We start from the raw sequence: 22,213 nt of genomic DNA, 5'->3' as shown, positions 1-22,213 counted from the left end.
GAATTTAATGATTGATGCAATGTTCAAAGCCACCACTATGACTGAAGCAGTCTAAGTTGGTGTAAAATATACAAATCAAATAATTTAAATATTTTAAGTTGGAATGCTCGTTCTCTGAATGGTAAAGAGGACAATCTGTTTAATTTTCTCACAGTTAATAGCGTGCATATAGCAGTTATTACCGAAACGTATTTAAAACCTGGATCTAAACTCAAAAGAGATCCTAACTTTTTTGTTTATCGTAATGATCGACTTGATGGGGCATGTGGGGGAGTTGCAATCATCATTCATAGGCGTTTAAAACATCAACTGTTTTCGTCATTTGCAACTAAAGTTTTTGAAACTTTAGGTGTTTCTGATGAAACACAGTCTGGTAAATATACTTTCATAGCTGCCTATTTGCCTTTTCAATGCTCTGGACAGCAAGTTAATTTGCTCTAAACTGACTTGCGAAAATTGACTCGCAATAAGTCAAAATTTTTTGTCATTGGTTATTTTAATGCCAAATATCGGTCATGAATTAATTCTTAAAGTAATTCCAACGGCAAAATTTTATTTGATGAGTGCTTTTCAGGATATTTCTCAATTCAATACCCTGATAGCCCTACATGTTTTTCCTCTTCTAGAAATCCATCTACGATTGACTTGGTCTTAACCGACTCTAGTCATCTTTGTAGCCAATTAGTTACTCATACTGATTTTGATTCTGATCATGTCCCTGTTACATTTCAAATATCCCATGAAGCGATCCTATCAGCTTCACTTTCAATTATTTACGAGCCGACTGGAATATATATATGAAACGTATGTTGACTCTAATCTTGATGTTAACATTTCTTTAGAAACTAAAGAAATATCAAGACAATGCTCTTGAAACTTTAACAAATTCCATTGTTGAAGCCAGGAACATTGCAATTCCAAAATGTGAGGTAAAATTTGAATCCGTGATTATAGACGATGATCTTAAACTCTTGATCCGTCTTAAAAACGTGAGGAGAAGGCAATTTCAACGCACTCGCGAAATGCTATGAAAATTATATGGCAGGATTTGCAGAAAAAAAATCAAGAAACGTTTTGCACAATTAAGAAACAAAAATTTTGAAAATAAAATTTCTCAATTGGATAATGGCTCTAAGCCCTTTTGGAAATTATCTAAAATCTTGAAAAACCTCAGAAGCCAATACCGGCATTGAAAGAGGAAAATAACTTATTACTAACTAATTGCGAAAAAGCTCAAAAACTTGCTACGCAGTTTGAAAGTGCGCACAATTTTAATTTAGGACTTACTAGTCCAATTGAAAATCAAGTTACTCAGGAGTTCGAAAATATTCTCAATCAAGAGAACGTTTTCGAAAATGCCTGGGAGACTGATTTGGAAGAGGTGAGAACTATTATTAAAAAATTCAAAAACATGAAAGCTCCTGGCGATGATGGAATTTTCTACATCCTCATCAAGAAACTTCCAGAAAGTAGCTTATCATTTTTAGTTGATATATTTAACAAATGTTTTCAATAAGCATATTTTCCTGACAAATGGAAAAATGCTAAGGTTGTTCCGATTTTAAAACCAGACAAAAAACCGGCAGAAGCTTCTAGCTATCGTCCAATCAGTTTGCTTTCCTCCATCAGTAAACTTTTTGAAAAGGTCATTTTGAACAGAATGATGGCCCACATCAACGAAAATTCAATTTTTGCCAATGAACAGTTCGGATTCCGCCATGGACATTCGACCACTCATCAACTCTTACGTGTAACAAATTTGATCCGTTCCAACAAATCTTAAGGCTATTCTACTGCTCTTGCTCTTCTAGACATAGAAAAAGCATTTGACAGTGTTTGGCATGCAGGTTTGATCGTAAAATTAAAAAACTTCATTTTCCAATATACATTGTTAGAATAATTCAAAGTTATCTGTCAATTCGTACACTTCAGGTTAATTATCAGAACTCCAAATCTGAAAGACTTCCTGTACGAGCTGGTGTTCCCCAAGACAGCATTTTGGGACCAATATTATACAATATTTTCACATCTGACTTACCTGAGTTACCTCAGGGATGTCAAAAATCCTTGTTTGCGGATGACACAGGCCTCTCCGCCAAAGGACGAAGTCTGCGTGTCATCTATAGTCGATTGCAAAAAAGTTTGGATATTTTTCTTCATACTTGCAAAAATGGAAGATTTCTCCTAATGCTTCCAAAGCTCAACTAAAAATATTCCCACATAAACCACAAGCTCTTTATTTGAAACCTTCAAGTAGACATGTTGTCACGATGAGAGGGGTTCCAATAAATTGGTCAGATGAAGTTAAGTATCCGGGGCTCATGCTAGATAAGCATTTAGCTTTCAAAATCACATTGAAGGCATTCAAGCCAAATGTAACAAATATGTAAAATGTCTCTATTCACTTATTAATAGAAAATCAAAACTTTGTTTTAAGAACAAGCTTTTGATATTCAAACAAATTTTCAGGACAGCCATGTTGTATGCTGTACCAATATGGACTAGCTGTTGTTATACCATGAAGAAAGCTCTGCAGAGAATTCAAAATAAAATTTTGAAAATGATTTTGAGACTTCCTCCCTGGTATAGTACCAATGAGTTACATAGAATATCCAATGTTGAAACGTTGGAACAAAGGTCAAATAAAATGTTTAGGTTAAGTTAGATTAAGTATAGTAAAAACGTTAGAGAGTTAGGGCTTAACCAGCGTATGAACGTCTTGCCCTAGTATTGGTCAGTAAGTTTCTTGGCACTTTGATTTAAACTTCAGGTTATTTGTAGTTTGCCATTCAGATTTCTTCCAATTCAGACTACCAGAAGCTCAGACACAGAGGCCCGAGAATCTGGGCATTTGGGATGGAATAATAGCATTTGATTATCAACTCCGTTCGTTGATTATATGTACAATTGGATCAACAACTTACCTTTAGATAAGCCCACAGCACGTCCGTCCAATTATGATCACCCAGAATTCCCAACAGAGAATCTAAATTTCCACAGAACGATCCAATGGTGGCTCGGGTATAATCATCCACGGCTCGACTTTCGGCCATCTTCCAGGCAAACTTTTTCCACAGATCCCGCCGTGGATTACCTTCGATGGCCTGCTTTACACCCACGGTCAAAGCTTTGCCGGAAGTAGCTGCTGCAGGTTCATAGTTCGGATCGTGATGCAATCTCCATCCTTCCAGTATCGCAGCCTTCCAGGGTTGTCCAGAGTGCTCGCACAGATTTTGTGCTTCTTCAATTCTCCCGAATCGCACCTCCTGGAAGATTTGTCTAGAAAGACGCGCCTGATCCTCAACGTCCAAATCGTGCAAAGGACGACGCTCTCGAACCGGCGCATCCGGATCCAAACTCTTCACTATCTCCCTAGTACTTCCAAAAGCGGTCAATCCGACGTTTTGCAACTGATGCAGTGTATTCTCCCAGGCAATTGTCCGATCCGTAAAATGCCCGATTTGCATTCGATTCTGTTCCAATGCCGTTTGTTCTAACCAATCCACAATTAGCTGGTATTCTCTTAAATTGGCATTCGCTGCGTACAAGTGCTCCACAATTGCCCTCTCGCTGTTAACCAAAGGCAAATCGTCCATTTCGGCATCTTCCTTCTGCACTACCAGTCGATCTTTGTAAAGGGCAAACAGCAGCTTCCAGGTATCTCGCTCTACGTTCAACCACGTTTCATCGGCCAAGACTTTCCTTTGCTTCCCAAACGCAGTCTGCGACATCATTTTGTCGATGCCATTCAAAACCTCGTCCAAGGTCTCTATCAAATCCTCAACGGTTTCAAAAACCTCCGCTTCGCTGTTTCTCCTTTGCAGCACTTCCAAAAACTGCCCGAACAATGCCTCGGTCCGATGTTTCACATTCAGTCCCGTCGTACTGATCTGACTTCCGGCCAAACTCAACCTACTAGCCGACAGATTATTCTGCTGGCTATCGAACATGAAGCTACGGAGTTCGTGCGGTCCCACCGTCAGGGACACATCAAATTCGGCGTTTGTCGATTCATTTGGCTCACCAGCACCCAGCAGCGATTGATGGGGACTGCGTAGCTCACGGTCTTTTGCCCGGAGAAGCCCTCGCTTGGATTTGACGACGGATTCGTCCAGCAGAAGCAGCGAGCGTTCGAGTTGGCTCATCGTGGATTCGGACTCAGGGATTCGAAACTGTGTTTGGAGTAAGCGGCAATAACATAACCTGCAACTGCCGAAAGCAAAGAAATTGTTTATATATTCAAGGTTTGAGAAACAAATTTAACATACTTGTTAAAGTAAAGTACAACTGTGCATCACTTTGATATAAAATTAAATATTAAACATACAAAAACTCAATTTCATCAAATATTTTCCGTACAAATTGCGCGAATTGACCGAACGAGAGCGTTTCAAAATTTTGTTTGATTTATATTTGACATTCAATGAAATAAAATGAGTTACGTGGTAGACTGGCCAAGGTAAAAAGTGCTAAAGTTTGAGAGCCTTACAGTAGAGGCTCTACTTTGCACACCGTGCTCGAAATTTAAAGTTACACTGATAACAGCGTTGCGGTTGAAAATACTACATCAGAGGGTTAAATTAAATACACACTCAGACAAATCGACTATCGATAAACATAGGAACCCCTTATGAAAATTCGCCACAAGATATCGGGTTGAAATTTATAAATTTGCCTTATGAAACCAGAATTTGAAAACAAAAAACGTTTTCGTGGCAACCTGGAATCAAACCAAGAATCTTGCGATCGATAGGCCCGAGTTTACACCACGCGCCTATCGACGCCTTGATGAGGAGTGATGCTAAAACGATGTATAAAGCGTTCGTATTGCAATAATCGTTCCACCTTTCATAAGGCAAAATGTATGAAATTCGATAGTCCAGTTCGCTGCGTGCACAACGCAACTTGATTTGTGCAGACTAAATTCGCATTTATTTAGAATATTTTGTGCATTCAATTTTACCATGGCACCATTTGTATAGTAAAAATTAAAAACTTGCAGCAGACCAGAATCGGACCGAGGATCTGGTGATTGCCAAGCGCGAACGCTAGCCGCTAGGCTATCGACGCGGTTTGATTGAGAGGGAACGAAACGCAAATAAAAAGCGTTCATGATAGCTCAATCGTGGTTGGAATAGTAAATTTAAAAACACGTTCATGGTTCTCATTACTGCAATGTTTGTTTCAGTGTATCACGGAGACGGAATTCAACTCAATTTTGGGTTGTTTCAACGCAATTCCGTAGTTGAGCCCAATAACTCAATTTTGGCTAAATTTCCAAGGTCCCCACTAGCTGGTTTGGCTTTGATTCAATTAGAAAAATATACTCAATTTTGGGTTGATTTAACGCAAAATTGAGTTCTTTCGACCCAAACATAAGAAAAGTTGCATTTACCCAAATTTGGCTTATTGGGCCAAAGTACCCCCATTGGTTAGATGCAGCTCTCTCTATTTTTGACAACATTCGTGTGGGAGAAAGAGAAAACCGAGAGATTTTGGGTTGAAACCTGAGAGAGAGGAGACAGCTGGCTTAGATTGCGAGCTCCCAAAAGTCATGGGAACCTGTCATCAACTGTCACTGGAAAACCGCACATTCGAGGGGCAGATCGTGAAAAACCGTCAAAATTTAACCAAACTAAAACTGGATGTGATTGAAAATTTAGGTTGTTTTCCTGTGCTATCGCATATAGATAGTTGCATATTTAAATATTGTCGATTGGACTCCAATTGCTATTGAAAATTTTTAAATTTATGATCTTTTTGATAACAAATGGGATGTGAAAATGGTTTTGACCCAGTTTTGTGCTTTCCCGAACCATTGTGCACAAGCAAAACATGAGAAGAAGAAATCAAAGAAGCCAAGAAAAAAACCAGTTGTCAGTGAGCTGTCTTCCTCTCTCTCAGGATGAAACTATAATCGATATACTTAATTTGGGTAAAGTAAACTCAGAATTAGGTAAAATATTTCTCCGTGTAGATTGCTCGAATAGTCAATTTTACGAAACGGCAACACTGATGATATTGCTGTTACTTTCACACGTTACGACACCGCCTCCTGTCAAATTTTATTCATAAAATAAGCGATCAGCTGTTCAAAAACGTCTCGTAAAATGGACTATCAATATCTATAGACCAGGGGGTATACGCAAAATGAGGTAGGCCTACCGTTCATGTTTTATTTTGAGTGTGTTAGTGTAGCTCACAACGCTGCTAGACTCCGTTGGTTGCGGGTTGGAAGCATAAGCGTTTACTGCTTGGCTTGGCCCGCATCTTCGACCTGTGCTGTTTGGGCCGGCCCGCGTGAGAGATGATTGTTAGGTGAGCTTTGTTCGTAGTTGACAGTCGTATACCCACCCTGCTTCAGACCCGTTCCGCTGGGTTTATTCACAAATTTCATAATGCTAAAAATGATCATTTTTAACACCCACCCATCGCACTCGTAATGGATTTTGTAAAAAAAAAATCAAATATTGCAGAGACTGTAACAACTCAACGACCCCCTATCTCCTTCAGCGTAATGGAATTTGTGAACCCAAATAACATGTATGTAGCAAGAAAACAGTCCCACCATTTTGTTGCTTAGTAGAAACGGTGAAAATGCGGTTAATTTTTTTGTAGTACAAGGCGTAGTTAAAATGACCTTGCAACAAGTTCGGGTCATAGATTTTTGTAACAGTTTTGGAGTAAGCAAAACCACAATCAGCATTATTTTTGGTAAGTATTTCTTAAATTTTAATTCCACTAATGCATCCTCTAGTATTGCAGTCAATTTTTACACAAGATGGTGATTTTATCTCGTCATTTTGTCGCGAAGCGGATAAAAAACAATCTTTAGTTAATTGGATTTTGGTGCATGTTCCAATACTTTTACTTTCACAAAATAAAGTAAAGTAGACGTTTCGAAGCGATTATCGTTGTTTATTGTTTATTTCCAAACAAAAATAAAGGGAATGGGATTAACAGAAAAGTGTTTCTTATTTCAAACAAGAACATTGTCCCATCAAAAAAACAATGTTATTTAATTTAAGATATTAAAGGTTTTATTTCAATGCATAAATTTGTTGTTTCAAAAGAAAACATAGTTAAAACAAAAAAATAATTTTGTTGCACCCCGTTTGACGCAGCTGTCAAATTCAACAATTTTTAGTTTTTAACAAATGAAGAGTTGTTATTGAAACAATGGAAGGCAATGGGTTAGGGGCCGTTCAAATATTACGTAACGCAACAGGGAGAGGGAGGGGGTCTTACGTAGTGTTACGGTTCATACAAAATTAAAAATTTCCCATACAAAAGCTGTTAGGGTTCATTCCTTTATTTCATAACGCTAAAATTGGCTATTTTGGGGCACCCACCCACCCTTGTAACGCTTTTTGTATGAATGTTATTCAATTTTTTATGGGTCGTAACATCGCTAGGACACCCACCACTCCCTCTAGCGTTATGAAATTTGTGAATGGGCCCTTACGTGGGGGAGGGAGGGGGTCTAAAATTGGCAAATTTTGCGTTACGTAACATTGAATGAACCCTTACATGCATGGCCTAACGCGAAAATCATTTGTATGGTGAAATGCATCTAACAAATTATTTCTCAAATTGGGAACTTTTTTCAGAAAATATTTGGAACCGATTGTACGTAATGCCTATCACGCCTACCAATATTTTTAAGATTAATGCTTTCGTTTACAAGAATTTCATGCTAGATGCCTTTCCCCACACAAAATAAAACGAAAAAAACATCTGCTGATCAACTGTGGACAAGAAATCCATTATAAGCTGGCAGTCAGTCCCATCTGCATTTTCGTCAAAATTGACGTGTTTCCGTTAATTCATTCAAATGTGCGTTTGTTTGACTAGTTGTGTGTTTCATCATTCGCATTAAAGTTTTCGAGAAAATATCAAGCATTGTAGAAAACGAAGAGAATAATACTCATTACTGCCTTTGCACCGAAGTCGAAAACGCAAGTTTTTGATGTTCAGAATGGCTGATAATAGAAGTGGAAACAATCGACCGATATGCAACAATGCACCACACGATCGAGAGAGATGCTGACAGCGTTGCTTGTGAAGGTTTCTGCTGGTTGATGAGAAATGAACGTATTTTGAATACAAAATCAAAGTCTGCTATTCCTCCAGAAAACGTGGATAACCCGAAAGCTTCAAGAATGTCTCTCTTCAGATACCCCGATCGAAGCAAAATGCTTGTCCCAGCGTGGAAAAATCCAGCAATGTTGCCCTATATCTCATTCAAGATTGGAATCGATGTCAATTTCAAGGAAGCTGCTTTACGTTCATCAACATGGCCAGTTGGATTATGCTTTCGAGAATTCAGGAACTGTGTTTGGGAACCTATTTCTTAGTTAGTTTATTCCTGGGAGGGAGAAACCAATACAAAATTTATGTACGTAATAGTGAGCCGGAATTCCGCTGTCACGAACTGTCACTGTGAGCCCAGATCTCAAACATTGGACTAACATGGAAAAAGCGCGTAACTGATTAAAACACATTTTCGCATTACATCAAAGTGACACAAAACCGAATGAAAATCAATTCATGCACACAATGCAAGTAATGTCACGTGAGCACCTTCCAATCTGATTGAATATAAAGCATAGAAAACGAATCGTTTTACTTTTTCCAATGAAAATGAATATTTTAGTGCATAGAAAACTGTGGCCCTTTTTTCATGTTTGTCAGGAAAGATTGAAAGTACACAACAAAAGAAAACTAGAAATTTTCCCCAAGCCTGCCTTGATTGTTGTTGGCAAGCTGGAGTTATCTTGCAGTTCAAACAAACGTTGTATATTTCGTGTGTAGTATCTGTGCCTCCCTCCCAGGTTTATTCTATTAACGTTAAAGACAATGCCTTTGTGTTTGCAATAACTGTGCCTGTGTAGCGTACTTACATAGACTTAAAAAGTAAGACCTTGGACTGTCGAAGAAACGCATTTAAATTTGGGGGACCAATCGGGTACCCAGTAAAAACATTTTCCGTGTAGTTTTATTTCCGTGCACATCGAAGTGTCAGATTGACGTTTTAATTTTTTGATTTTTTGTTTGTTTTCGAATTTTTTTTTTGTTTTGTTTCCTCGTCCTCGCCGTCGTCGTAGACAGAAAATGTAAGTATTTTTGGTATTTTTTACATAAATCAATCATAATTAATCCAATTCGTTGTAATTTCAGGCCGAAATCCAAAATATTACTCTCCATCAGCACCCCACCCAACTCGTTCCTGGTAAGATCCGCCTTCGTTCCCAAACATTTGACTTTGGTGGTGGTGTCAGAGTAAGGCATCTTGGATGCAGATGTTCGTTAAGACCCTGACGGGCAAGACCAGCAACCTTGATGTCGAACCGTCCGATATGTTCGAGAATGTCAAGGCCAAAACCCAAGACAAGGAGGACAATCCCGCCAGATCAGCAGCGTTTCATCTTCGTCGGCAAGCAGCTGGAAAATAGCCGCACTCTGAATACAATATCCAGAAGGAGTCCACTCTCCACTTGGTGCTGCGCCTCCGCGGTGGTGGCAAAGAGCGCAAGAAGAAGAATTACTCCACCGGAAGAAGATCAAGTACAAGGTCAAACTCACCGTCTTCAGTACTAGAAGGTCGACGAAAACGGCAAGATCCACCGTCTGCGTCGTGAGTACATCAGCGACACCTGCAGTGCCGGAGTCTTCACAGTTACTCACGAATATCGTCACTACTGTGACAAGTGCCTCCTGACCCTGGTCTATTCCAAGCAGGAGGAAAAGTAAAAGATGGCAAGCCTGCGCTCTCTGAAGAAATCACCGAAGGAACTCTAGAAGTCCCTCGAGAAAATCTTCGTCAAATTCCTGGAGGAAGTCTTAAAGATAGCTGGATGAATTCCTGGAAAATCTCCAAGAGGAATCCATGGAGGTTTGCCAGAAGTAATATCCGAATAAACTCCAGAAGGAATCACTGGAGTTGTGTATGAATTCCTGAAGAAACTTCTGAAACGCATGGAGGAATCACAAGAGAAACTTCTTGGGGATTCCTAGGTCAACTCCTAGAGGAAGCCTCGGATAAATTATTCGAAAAATTCCTGAAGAAACTTATGGAGGAACTACCAGAGTCTTTGAAAATCCCCGAAGAAATGCCTGAACCTGAATATCCTTGAGAAGTTGCTGATCAATCTCCTGGAGGCTTGTAACAGGGCTGGTTACAAATCTATTTTCAAAGACTTGGTCACTATTTCAATATATGTCTCTGAAAAATCTCTAAAGTCAGGTCTTTAAGATCTCTATTTTAACTAAAATGGTCACTTTTTCCTTATTTCGCTTGCATTGAATCCTGATGCCAAATTTTAGAGGTTCCCGAAAAACCTTCAGAGACTATTACCCGACTAGTTCACAGGTTCTTCGTAAATTTCTTCTCAGATTCATCGAGGAAAAGACTCAGGAATTTTTGCTAGTAATTTCGTTAGATTTCTCCTGGAATACTGTTATGGAGTTCTCCAGTGATTCTGCGAGCGTTATTTCAAAGGATGCTTAGAGGGATTTTTTACAGAATTTGGTCCAGGAAATCCTTGAGCACCTCATCGCTTCTATTTCCTTTAGCTCCACAGAGACTATCTCAGGATTTTCTTCAGATATTTTCAAACTAATTCTTCAACTGATTTCTACAGTTAAATTATTATAGGAGATCTTCGAAAGATTCATACAGGCGTTCTTTCTAGAAAATCTACACAGGTTCGTTTAAGAGTTTTCTAAGAAATAAATTTACGTAATTACGCCAATTTCTCCAGTTATTCTTTCGGGCATTTTCATATGACTTCCAATATAAGTTCATCCACATTTATGCCCAGGAATTATTCGAAAAATTCCTCCAACGAATATTCATTCCATTCAAGAATTAGTCCTGCAGATTTTCCAAACAATTTCTCGAATAATTTCTCAAGTAAATTTTAATGGGTGCTTCAAAAGTACATATAAGTTTCTCATCTGCTATTACTACAGTAATAGTTCCACACGCAGAATAATTTCAATATGTTGAAACTAAGAATCCATTGATTAGAATCAATAAAACGTGTATGTATCAAATCAATCCATTCGCATATTAGTTTCTAACCCAGCATATTTTAAAACCAACAAAATTTCTAGTTGAATAAAAATATGATGCTCGATTTTCGTTTCAACAAAATACAATTTTTATTTCTACAAATGTGATTTGTAGAATTGACAATATTTTCTATTTACGGTCGCCATCATGATTTTGTGAGAAAAAGTGACGCGAACGAAATTAATACTGCTGAAAGTGAATCCGGCAAAAATAGTCAGATTTTATTGGATTGCTGCAAATTTTATATTTTCCAGACACTGTAATATTTTAATTTGAGGTAAGTTAATACTTTCTTTCGACATTTCATTTATTTATCACACATTACATTTTCAGCCAATATAGGGTGCAGAGCTACTAGGCACTTCCATGATTCATTTTGGCATCGGGGTTTATTCTCGGCCGAATTGTCTGAAACTCTGCAAAAAGAAGCAATTCAATAGAACGCATATTGTGCCCAAATATGAGCTCAGTAGCTTTCAAAAAACCCACTGCCGAAGTGAATCAAAAGTGCCAAGAATAGGATCCGGCTCCCTATATAACGGAGAAATGGAAAATATATTTAAAGCGGCTGATAGAAAACTATCGCACAAGCAGAAGGTAATTATCAAAAATACATATTAACAAATGAATCAATTTGCATATTTGTTCCAGGATGTGCCATCCGGGTGATTCAGCCACAACAACAGCTGATGATATTCGATGTGAACTATAGAACCAAGGAACTACCCACGGATGTAATTTCTTCAACCGTAACACAAAATTCTACAACATCACAAATAGACAAATGAAGTGATTTGATAAACATGGTTAATAATCACATAAGAAGCTAATTTTGTAATAAACAAGAAAACATTAATAAAAAAGGCCTTTTGCATCATTGGTTAAGGGCAATTAAATTAAAAAAAATGGTTTATTGAATCAACAATTATTATTTTTTGTTTCTATATGACTCATTCAGTTACTTCAATAAAACGTTTTTATAGATCCAACAAACCGATATTATTGTTTCAAAAAATATATTTTTTGTATTTGACAGTTAGCTGCTTGGATGCATTTTTAGAAACAACAATATTTATTGTAGGAATAAATGAGCATATTTATTGAAACAATAAAAAATACTGGTAAGCCGTGAGTCTACAATAAAATTTGTTGAATCTATACAGAATTCTTTTGCATTTACAATATATTTCTCTGCGTGCAGTCATTCCTCCGATCATTCCCACACACATTTCTGATCAGATTTCAACCGATAATTTCCTAGATATCCTTGCATGATATTATCCAGAGACTTGATTAATTATTTGTTTCAATTATATTAGGAATTTGTTTAGGAAATGCACTAAGATTTCTTCAAAAGTCCAGGATTTCTTACAAAGAATCTTGTCGGTGTTTAGCAAGAGGTATTTTAGCACTTAATCATGTTTTATCAGATGTTACTTTAGATATTCCTTCTCAAATGCCTCCCAGATTAAGCTAAAGCTATCAGTACACACTTTGTCATACAGTATTGGACAAAACATTTGCAATTTTTTCGATTTTCTATACAAAATGGTCATCTTACACCTTAGAGAATTGAACCCGCTTTGGTCAACATCAATACACAGCAAAAAAAGTTGTTGAATATTACATCTAAACCGCTGCAACCAAATCAACTGTGCGGTTTTACACAGCACGATGTACTGCCGAGCTTTTGATGTGATGATTGGAAACGATGTAATATATCCGACTATGTAATCCAAGCGATATAGTAGGAAAGCGATGTATTCGAAGATATTTTAAATTATTACAAATCTGCCTAATTATTGAATGAATAACTTTTTATCATTTTGTGTTTGAAAATAATAATTGCTGACAGAGTTATTACAATGTATAACATTTAATCAGAATTTAGTTCGAAAAAAAGATAAAAAGCGATTTATTAAACCAGTTAATAGTCTCTAACTTTTATTTGCATAACTGCAGGTGTGTATTGAAATATAAATTATTAATTTTAAGTAATTTATTTGCACGTATTACAATGTAATCCATTTGATGTACAATAATCATAAAAATTATAGGCTGTATACTCATGCAGATGGAATGCCGCTTCAGTCCGCGGGTTGGACCTTGATGTAGAGAACGCGATATGTCCGATAACATATCCGCACCATTTGTTAAATATGATCTGAAAAAAATAAGAAATAATTAAAATAAACACAATTATTTGTATGTTCTTCGAATATTTAATATTATTATTGAGTGCAGATCCATAGACCTGCAAATAATATTTTAAAAAATTACATAAGGTTTCTTAAATCAACATAGGTACTGCTTTTTAAATGAATTTCAAGAAAAATTCTGCACTACATCTTTTAGTTACCCTTTAAATATTTTGCGACTAATTTTTCAGGGACTTTTTAGGTGTGTGACTAGAGGATTAAGTCTTTGCAGGAAATTCATCATAAATTAACCAGGTAATCTTTAGGAGTTCCATTACAGGGCTGGTAGCGAGCGGTCAAACAAAATAATAGTGACTTTAGTGACCAAAATGGTCAAAACAGAGACCAAAATGTAACCTAAAAGTGACTTAAAAACTACAAGTTGTGCAATGAACAAAGCGTTAAAAGCTATTATCATGACCACAGATAACAGAAGTTGAAGTCCCATTGTTAAACTGTGTAAGACAATTAACGGTCACTTTGAATGGCAACACAAGTAGCAACATCGTGGTGGCGCTGTCATCGCTAAGTTCCCATGCCGATGTCAGTGGTGAATATGAAATATTTCAAGATACTGATATTCACCACCGATTGACGCAATTCGCTGTGTGGCTGCGCTAGTGATTGCAAGGAGTTTCAATTTGAATATTTACACAGCTTTGTAGAAAATTTTTGTTCTAGCATAAACATCTGTTATCTGTGTCATGACCAAATCATAGAACTTCTCTAAAAAAAGAGGTTGCCAAATATTACGATATTAATATGTTTACTTCGGACAGCCAATTAAAAGAAAGACGTTGATTGAAAAGTTCCAATATAAGAGAACGCACGGAAATCTCGTGGAATGTCTATGTAAAGCTAGTTCAAAACATAAAAAATGGGGTATAGATGTATCCACAAAAAAGGGTTTCCAAATACTTTATTGAAGGATTCCGTTTGATTTCTCCCGAAGAGTTATCCGACGTCATAATAAATTTTATATGAATTAATTTTATATAATTGATTAGTTTTGTAAATTTTTAGATTTTATTAGATTTATATAATTTTAAAAATAATGATTATCTTTTTTAAGTATTTACATTAATAAATATTATTTTATTTTGGTTAATATTTTTATTATTATTTTATCTAACATGTAAATTTTTGTGTGAATTATTTTAATTAAAAAAAAAATATAATAAGCAATTTATTCGCAGTAATTGATATTAATTAAAAAAGAAAGTTTTGTATTACAGTTAACTCTCCCTTACTCGATATTCCGTATCTCGATATCGAGTTAGAGAACCATAGTAAACGTTGGTTTTCATGGCTAACTCGATGGTCCCTTGCATCACAGTTGCATTGATTTTGTGTTCTGTAACTCGATGGTCCCTTCAATATCGAGTAAGGGAGAGATGACTGTAGTAATAATATATAGTATTGGTAAAATTTGAGCCAGCTACTGCGGTTATACAAATAATGCAAGTAAATTTTTTTTAGTATTAGTTAAATTATATTTTTTTATAATATAAACATAAATTTATTAGGTGAAACTTTTAAGTTTATTGATCTACTATTTTAAAAAATATTTTAAGCTATAAACTTTTTGTAATAAACTAGGATTAGATATCCTATTATTAAAAATAAATATTTAAATGCTAAAGTATTAGTTATATTCTTAAAATTTGAAAAAATTGGCGGTGTTTTAGTCTATTTGAGGAATTTGTCCTGTAATTGATAATTCACATTGAACCTTACTTAAATTTGTTTAATTTGTATATCGTCGTCATCAAAATATGTTATAAGATTTAATTTTCCTAATATTTTATTAAATAAAATGTCAGAGCAAGGTGCAGTTTATGTTTAAGCAGAGATGGATTACAATAAATTTATTTGAATGAATGATTTTTTGAAATAAAAATTTGAAGGTGGATTTAATAGTAGTATAAAATATATTATTTGTATGATTTTAGCTCTAAAACATGTACATATCGCCTATCGTTCTTGTTTTTAAAATAAGATAAGTTGTAACATAGTAGATGTACTGGAAAGTGTATCTAGAAAGACAATTTAAAGCTTAACTAGTAAAGTATTTTATTTACATTGAAAAGAAATTTGTGCAAATCAATTTAAATTGATTAAATTTTGTTTATTTTTTTAAATTCAATAAATAAAAATAATTTTAATAATTTTAGTTTTAGTATTTTTTAAAGAAATAAATAATTTTAATAATAGTATATTTGTATTGTAAAAGAAAATTGAAATAGTTTGAAAAAAAAAAATATTTAAAAAGAAAATTTAATTTATTGTACTTTGTGTATCAGGGCTTATTAATTGATCAATTATTACATTAATTTTTCTCGAATTTTAAAGATTTAATTGTATATAAAAGTTACTGTGGAATAATTATTTTAAATATATAATTAGAAATGAAATGTTAATCGTTTTAAAATATATCTAGTTTTTTAAGAAATTAATTTAATTTAGATTTATGTACAGTTAACTCTCCCTTACTCGATATTCCGTATCTCGATATCGAGTTAGAGAACCATAGTAAAATTTGGTTTTCATGGCTAACTCGATGGTCCCTTGGATTGCAGATGCACTGGTTTTGTGTTCTGTAACTCGATACCTCCCTAACTCGATAGTCCCTTCAATATCGAGTAAGGGAGAGATGACTGTATTAAAAATTATATTTATTTAGTATTTTTATTTTATAAAATTAATATTTTGAGGGATTAGCTTTAGAATAAATTTTTAAATTTTTAATAAATATTTAATAAGTGTAAGCTTAAAAATAGTTATCATTAATAAATTTGTTTGGGGGCCCAGATAGCCGTAGCGGTAAACGCGCAGCTATTCAGCAAGACCAAGCTGAAGGTCGTGGGTTCGAATCCCACCGGTCGAGGATATTTTCGGGTTGGAAATTTTCTCGACTTCCCAGGGCATAGAGTATAATCGTATCTGCCACACAATATACACATGCAAAAATGGTCATTAGCATAGTGAGCTCTCAGTTAATAACTGTGGAAGTGCTCATAAGAACACTAAGCTGAGAAACAGGCTCTGTCCCAGTGGGGACGTAATGCCAGAAAGAAGAAGAAATTTGTTATAATTTATTTTAAAATTTTTATTATTTCTCGATTTTTTTTTCAAACATTGTTGACTTTGTTGTTGTCTTAACAAAATTAGGCTGTTTGGTAGTAGTTCTAGTTAATTTAATTTTTTGTTGTTAAAAGTATTTATTGGTCATTACGTTCATACATCCTTGTCTGTTCACTTTCCTTGTCTGTTCAACAGTTTCTCGAAACTAGCATGTGTACCCTAATGATCGATCTCAGCGTCTTACTTTCCATAGTCATTTTTATAGTGAATGTTTAAGGTGCAAGAAAAAATGGCTCAAAAGTCAGAACTGAAAAAGCAGTTTTCGGCTTTTAAAACAATAGATTGATGAAAATAAGAACACACAGCCTTTTTATTTGGCAAATAAAAGAGCTGTGTGTTTTTATTTTCTTCGATTTGTATATTTAAAAAGAGAAAACTGCTTTTTCAGTTTTGACTTTTGCACCATTTTTACTTGGGCCTTAAGGTGGAGATGAATCGAAGCCAAACCTAAAATTTTCAAGAGCACGGATCTGGAGAACCAAACATCCGTTTAAGCTGAAAACTTAATCGATTGGTCACTCGCTGGTGGTGACCAATCGATAAAGTTATCAGCTCAAACGGGTGTTCGGTTCTCCAGATTCGTGCTCTTGAAAATTTGAGGTTTGGCTTCGATTCATCTTCACCTTAAGAGTAAAGTTACCTTAGGTTTCTATTACAGTCTCCTACTAGATTCACTTTTCGGTGGCAAATGCAATGCTTCACAACGCCTACTTTCTATTTGTAAATTTTGCGAAAATGAAGCTGGAATTAGATTATTTATACCGTTGTTACAAAGGAGGTATTTCTTATTATGGCAATGTAAAACCATATTAAAATAAGATTGTCGCCACTTATTTCTACTCAGTGAATCTACTAGTCATTTCCCTCAGAGCAATATTCCCTACGTCGTACATGATAACGATGTGTCTAACGTGAAAGTCTCGTTAATAAAGACAATTCATTCATTCATTCATGTGTCTAGCGTGGCTACGGATCATTCTGGTTAGCAAGGCAAACTGATCGTCACCAATAGTATTGATATCCACTTCGAATAGATTAATTATTTGAAATGGGCACCAATTCTATCAATGACGCAGAATGTCCGTTGGATCACATCCGAGATATTATTGCGTCTATGCCATATGAATTATGACGCGGCTTTAAGCAAAAAGTGCTAATAATCCAATTGTTAATATAGCATAAATTATTCCTAAAGTTCCAAATGTTTCCATTTTCCACTTTCTTGAGTAATAATATGAGAAATTATTCCAAACCCAGGTAAAATTAAAACATAAACTTCTGGGTGTCCAAAGAATCAAAATAACCCAACTAACATTAGCTGAATAACTGTTTATTCAGCTGATATATGTTTGAGAGTGGTTGTTTCAACTCTTATTCCGTGAAAATGTTTGTAGGGAAGTGTTGGTATAAAATAGGGTCTCCTCCTCCAATTGGGTCAAAAAAAGATATATTTATATTTCGGTTTGTTAATAATATAGTAATAGCTCCAGCTAAAACAGGAAGAGAAAGTCATGAAAAACTTCATCATATATAGGAGGAGAGGCGATTGGATATGACAAGGACCACGATACACGATATACTTTGTCCCAAGGTGAAGTTTCTGAAGAGACCTGTGTCATAAAAATCTTTAGAACTTCTAGAATGATTTACTAGGATTATTTTTAAAGAGAACAAAACATACATTAGAGAGCTTTTATTTAATTTAGAGACGTGCATTAATATAAGTTACCACGTATCAAGAGAGACCTGCTACCAGCCCTGAAATTCCATATCTGCACGCAGCGAACTGGACTATCGAAATTCATACTTTTTGCCTTATGAAAGATGGAACGATTATCGCAGTACGAACGCTTTATGTATCGTTTTAGCATCACTCCACACCAAGGCGTCGATAGGCGCGGGGTGTACGTACGAGTCTATCGATAGCAAGGTCCTTGGTTCGATTCCAGGTTGCCGCGAAAACTATTTTTGTTTTCAAATTTCGGTTTCATAAGGCAAATTTATGAATTTCAACCCAATTCCTTGTGGCGAATTTTCATAAGGGGTTCCTATGTTTATCGATAGTCCATTTGCCTGAGTGTGGGTCATATGGATCTCAGGTAAAATTAGAATTCAACATTTTTTGCAGGTTTAAGCAGCAAACTAACTGCTTAAACTGGATACGGTTTACTTTGTCAAATTTTCTTTTTTCCAATACAAAAATTTATCATGTGATTGAGAGGGGTCAAAGATTATTAATCCTTTTAATCGATCAACAACCGTCACTTACCTAGCGGAAATATCGAGTCGAACTGCACGGTTCGCTTGGACTCGTCCAGGACGCTTTCGAGCTACCACTTGCGCCCTTCCAGCACAAAGTGAACCAGGTCCGTCATGTGCTTGAACTCCGGTTCGTCGCTCTCCTGCTGCACCTTCAGCATGTTGCTGATAATGTCCAAGAGGACGTCCTTCAATCCCATCCGCCCGCAGGAAGCCATCCACGGAACGTACTCATACGTATCTCACGGCAAACAATTTCCACTAGCGGAATTGTGTTTTCTTGGAGAACGATTATGGTGATTGTATTGATCTCCACGGTGGAGACTCCACCAGTTCGTCGAAAACATCAAAGATTGCGTGAATCTTTTTGATCTACACGTAGAGCAGGTCCTGGTTGGTCAGATTAGGGGACGGTGGCGAGAAGTTGCTTTCTTCGAGAACCACTTGTGATGGATAGCGGCGACGATGGAGTAGATAGTATCTCCAGGAACATAGTGAGGGCGATTCTGTTCGTGGAGTTGCTAGACTGTTTCTTTGTTGTCGTCACTTCTCAGCAAGGATCAGCTGCTGAGGTGTGTTCTGCCAGATCCTGCGCTATCGTCAGAACGGTTTGATGAACTTCGCTGTCCAGGGTTTTCTGCTTGAGGGTTTGCTCCAGATTGCGCCGTAGAGTGAGCTGAAAAGAATTTATTTCGCGGTGTTCAGAAATGTATAGGTTTTCGTCTCTCACGCTATCCAAATAAGAGCAGCTCGTTTGTTACGTTTGAGCAAAAAACAAACTGCAACAAAACAAAAACAACCCGAGGAAAAGGGTCGAAGAAAAAATGCGTGAACTGTAAAAACGTCAAATCACAGCGTGGGTACCGGGGTCGTTCACACTCTACAAACCGTTCTCCCGAAAAAATCGCTAGTTTCATATTGATTGTTGGTACTTACCTTGTGATAATTGTTATGATTTGTTCCATTCGTTTAATAAGTGTTGCTGCCTTCTAGTGAAATACTCATTTATCCACCCCAATTTTCAATTAGATCACAAAGATCCGTTGAAATAATTACGAATAAATAAATAAATAAATCTCGCATAACTTCTGATCTCGCCCTAAAAGCCATCACAGCAAAAAAAGTTGTTGAATATTACATCGAAACCGCTGCAACCAAGTCATTCCCTCGGTCGTGTTATATTACACAGCCCGACGTACTCGCCGGCTATTGGTGTAATAAATGCGACCGATGTAATTTTTACGATGTAATATTTTTGACGATGTAATCGACGCGATGTGATATGATACCTATGTAATTTAAGCGATTCAAAAGAACAAAAGCGATTACAAATTCTGTTCAATGATTGATTAAATTGCTTTTTTATTCTTTTACGATCTTAAATCGTGTGTATGGTTTAGAATCGAGTTCTAGCCATGCAGAGTGAGTTATTGAGTATTATGATTTTAGAAATTGATAAAAGCAATTTAATCAACCATTGAAGAGAGTTTGACGGTAAAAAGATGAAATGTTTCTCAAGAAAAATTCAATACAGATTTACTCGTCATTTAATACATTTTATTTATTGCATTAACCAATTGGAACCATTCAAATGATGAATGAACGCAGTGGACAGATATAATACAAGCCTCAAGGTACTCCAATACGTGTAGATTCCCTCAGCAAACAATAGAAACAAACAAGCAAACAATTCATATAGCTCGTTCATGTTTTCGTACCCGATCTAAAAAAGAAAAAATATTGAATTAGCATATACATATCTAGGATTTTTGTATTCTTCATTATTTCGGAGACGAACCAGCCAACAGCTGAAAGTATCGATAATAAAGATAATAATATTCGAGTAAGTAGTTATTGTTATGTTAAACGGAAGTTCTATTCAAATAGTTTGAAAGAACGTAAATATTCAAAATATAATTTTTTGTTTGTTTTTAAGCAATTCTTAGATGCAAAGACTTCAACAAATTCGCTTTTGCCACAAATCCTCCAGCCTTAGTGAATTTTAGAAATTCTAGAAACAGTTTCATCGTTTATAAATTGTTGCAGATACAATTTTAGATTTAGATAATTTTGAAATTATTGCAGATACAATCAATGCACCAGTATCAGCTCATGTTCAAGTACCCCGCTCACACTTAAAAAAATGGGTTTAAACAACGTATGGACGGCCCCAAGTACAAACTTACATCCCATAGTGGAAACTCATTCTTCAAACCTGTCGGTCAGGATAGACGCGTCACGCGAAAATCCTTTGGAGTTTGACATTTTCATCTATCTATATAAATAAAAATGAAGTGGTGTTTGCATGTCACGAAATGACTTGAGAATGAATGAACACATCGACGTAAGTTCTTCACAGTTGCACTCGACAAGGGATGGGCCGGGTTCGCGCGAGGAAAAAATAGGAAAGTATTCGGGATAATCGGGATAACAGGAGAACACTTATGTGTCATTTTGTATGCCTGATTAGATGACACTTTATAACAGCCTACTTGATGGCAAGACGAAGTTTGCCGGAACCACTAGTTATTAATAATTGTTATTCCTTCCTCCATCTTTCTTTTTCGCTATTCAACAAAACTTAAAAACAATGGTGCCAGTGCCTGTCAAACTTGACACCGTTGTTTTCAGATTTCCCGATGGAAGGAAAGAGAGCAATTTTCTGATGACATCACCGTGCAATGGGCTTATCTGGTTTTAGAGCTTTCACTACGGGATAAATTTAAACTTACATTCCAGTACTTAAGTGTTTGGAATATTTTTCAAATTTTCTCCATAGTAATTTCCATATAAACATGCATCGTCTTTGGGCCACCTTCAAATCACCGCCTAGAAAGCAGAAAATTTCACAGCACACTATTTTTATGGTAATGATTGTAAGGAAGATATGGGAGATTGGATTTTTAAACTTTTTTAAATTTTGAATCGCCCTAGTATGCATATTTAAACAATCTGCATAGAGCTAGCATAATTGTATAACTACAATTTAACAGGATTTAAAGTGATAAAGGACCCATAAATGTCGAGTTAATGTTTGAATCATAACATCAATTGATTGGTGTTCAAACATCTCCCGACATAAACTAGCCCAGGGCTAAAAATCTCGTAAATAAAGATAATAAACAAACCATTCTATAATATTCCCCGAAATCCGTTCTCCAGAATTCCCCAGAACACTTTATACCTACTCCAAAATTAAAAAATTATCTAGTTAAAAATATTTATTACAATTTTTCAAACTTTGAAATTTGTATTTCAACAGTCGTTTTCAAGTACAAAAATGTCGTTAGTAGTAGTATCTTCGAACCGATTAGCTGTATTATGTAAATTCGGCAAAATAAATAGGTATCCATTACTATTCTGCACATTCAAAAGATACATCCTTCATTACGTGAAATCTAAAAAATGTACAAATGACTTAATTATGCACAACATAGTAATGTACCCTTCTTTCGGTCTTGTCATATTGACAATATAGACAAAATTTTCCGTAGAGAGTCCATATGTCAAGAAGTAATTCGGCATAATTAATTAA

At 35.8% G+C, this 22,213-nt stretch overlaps 1 protein-coding gene, 1 long non-coding RNA gene and 2 pseudogenes across 2 annotated transcripts; 2 read left to right on the top strand and 2 right to left on the bottom strand.

Moving 5' to 3' along the window:
- Nucleotides 1–2,897: 2,897 nt before the first annotated feature.
- LOC110681091 (nuclear pore complex protein Nup107-like) lies at nt 2,898–4,426 on the bottom strand. The gene is made up of 2 exons (XM_021856861.1): nt 4,269–4,426; nt 2,898–4,209 (listed from the first exon to the last, which is right to left on the bottom strand). Exon 2 carries the CDS (start codon nt 4,143–4,145, stop codon nt 2,913–2,915), a length of 1,233 nt encoding a protein of 410 aa, XP_021712553.1. The 5' UTR covers nt 4,146–4,209; nt 4,269–4,426; the 3' UTR covers nt 2,898–2,912.
- Nucleotides 4,427–9,018: 4,592 nt separating this feature from the next.
- LOC110681089 lies at nt 9,019–9,863 on the top strand (annotated as a pseudogene).
- Nucleotides 9,864–11,289: 1,426 nt separating this feature from the next.
- On the top strand, nt 11,290–13,285 carry LOC110681092. The gene is made up of 2 exons (XR_002503092.1): nt 11,290–11,674; nt 11,729–13,285. It is a non-coding gene; the product is annotated as an uncharacterized LOC110681092 (long non-coding RNA).
- Nucleotides 13,286–17,558: 4,273 nt separating this feature from the next.
- On the bottom strand, nt 17,559–18,896 carry LOC110681090 (annotated as a pseudogene).
- Between the last annotated feature and the right edge of the window lie 3,317 nt (nt 18,897–22,213).

Source organism: Aedes aegypti, unplaced genomic scaffold (genome assembly GCF_002204515.2).
Source record: "Aedes aegypti strain LVP_AGWG unplaced genomic scaffold, AaegL5.0 Primary Assembly AGWG_AaegL5_hic_scaff_391_PBJ_arrow, whole genome shotgun sequence".
In the NCBI taxonomy this organism is placed as follows: domain Eukaryota; kingdom Metazoa; phylum Arthropoda; class Insecta; order Diptera; family Culicidae; genus Aedes; species Aedes aegypti.
This window is presented reverse-complemented; position numbering and strand designations above follow the sequence as displayed.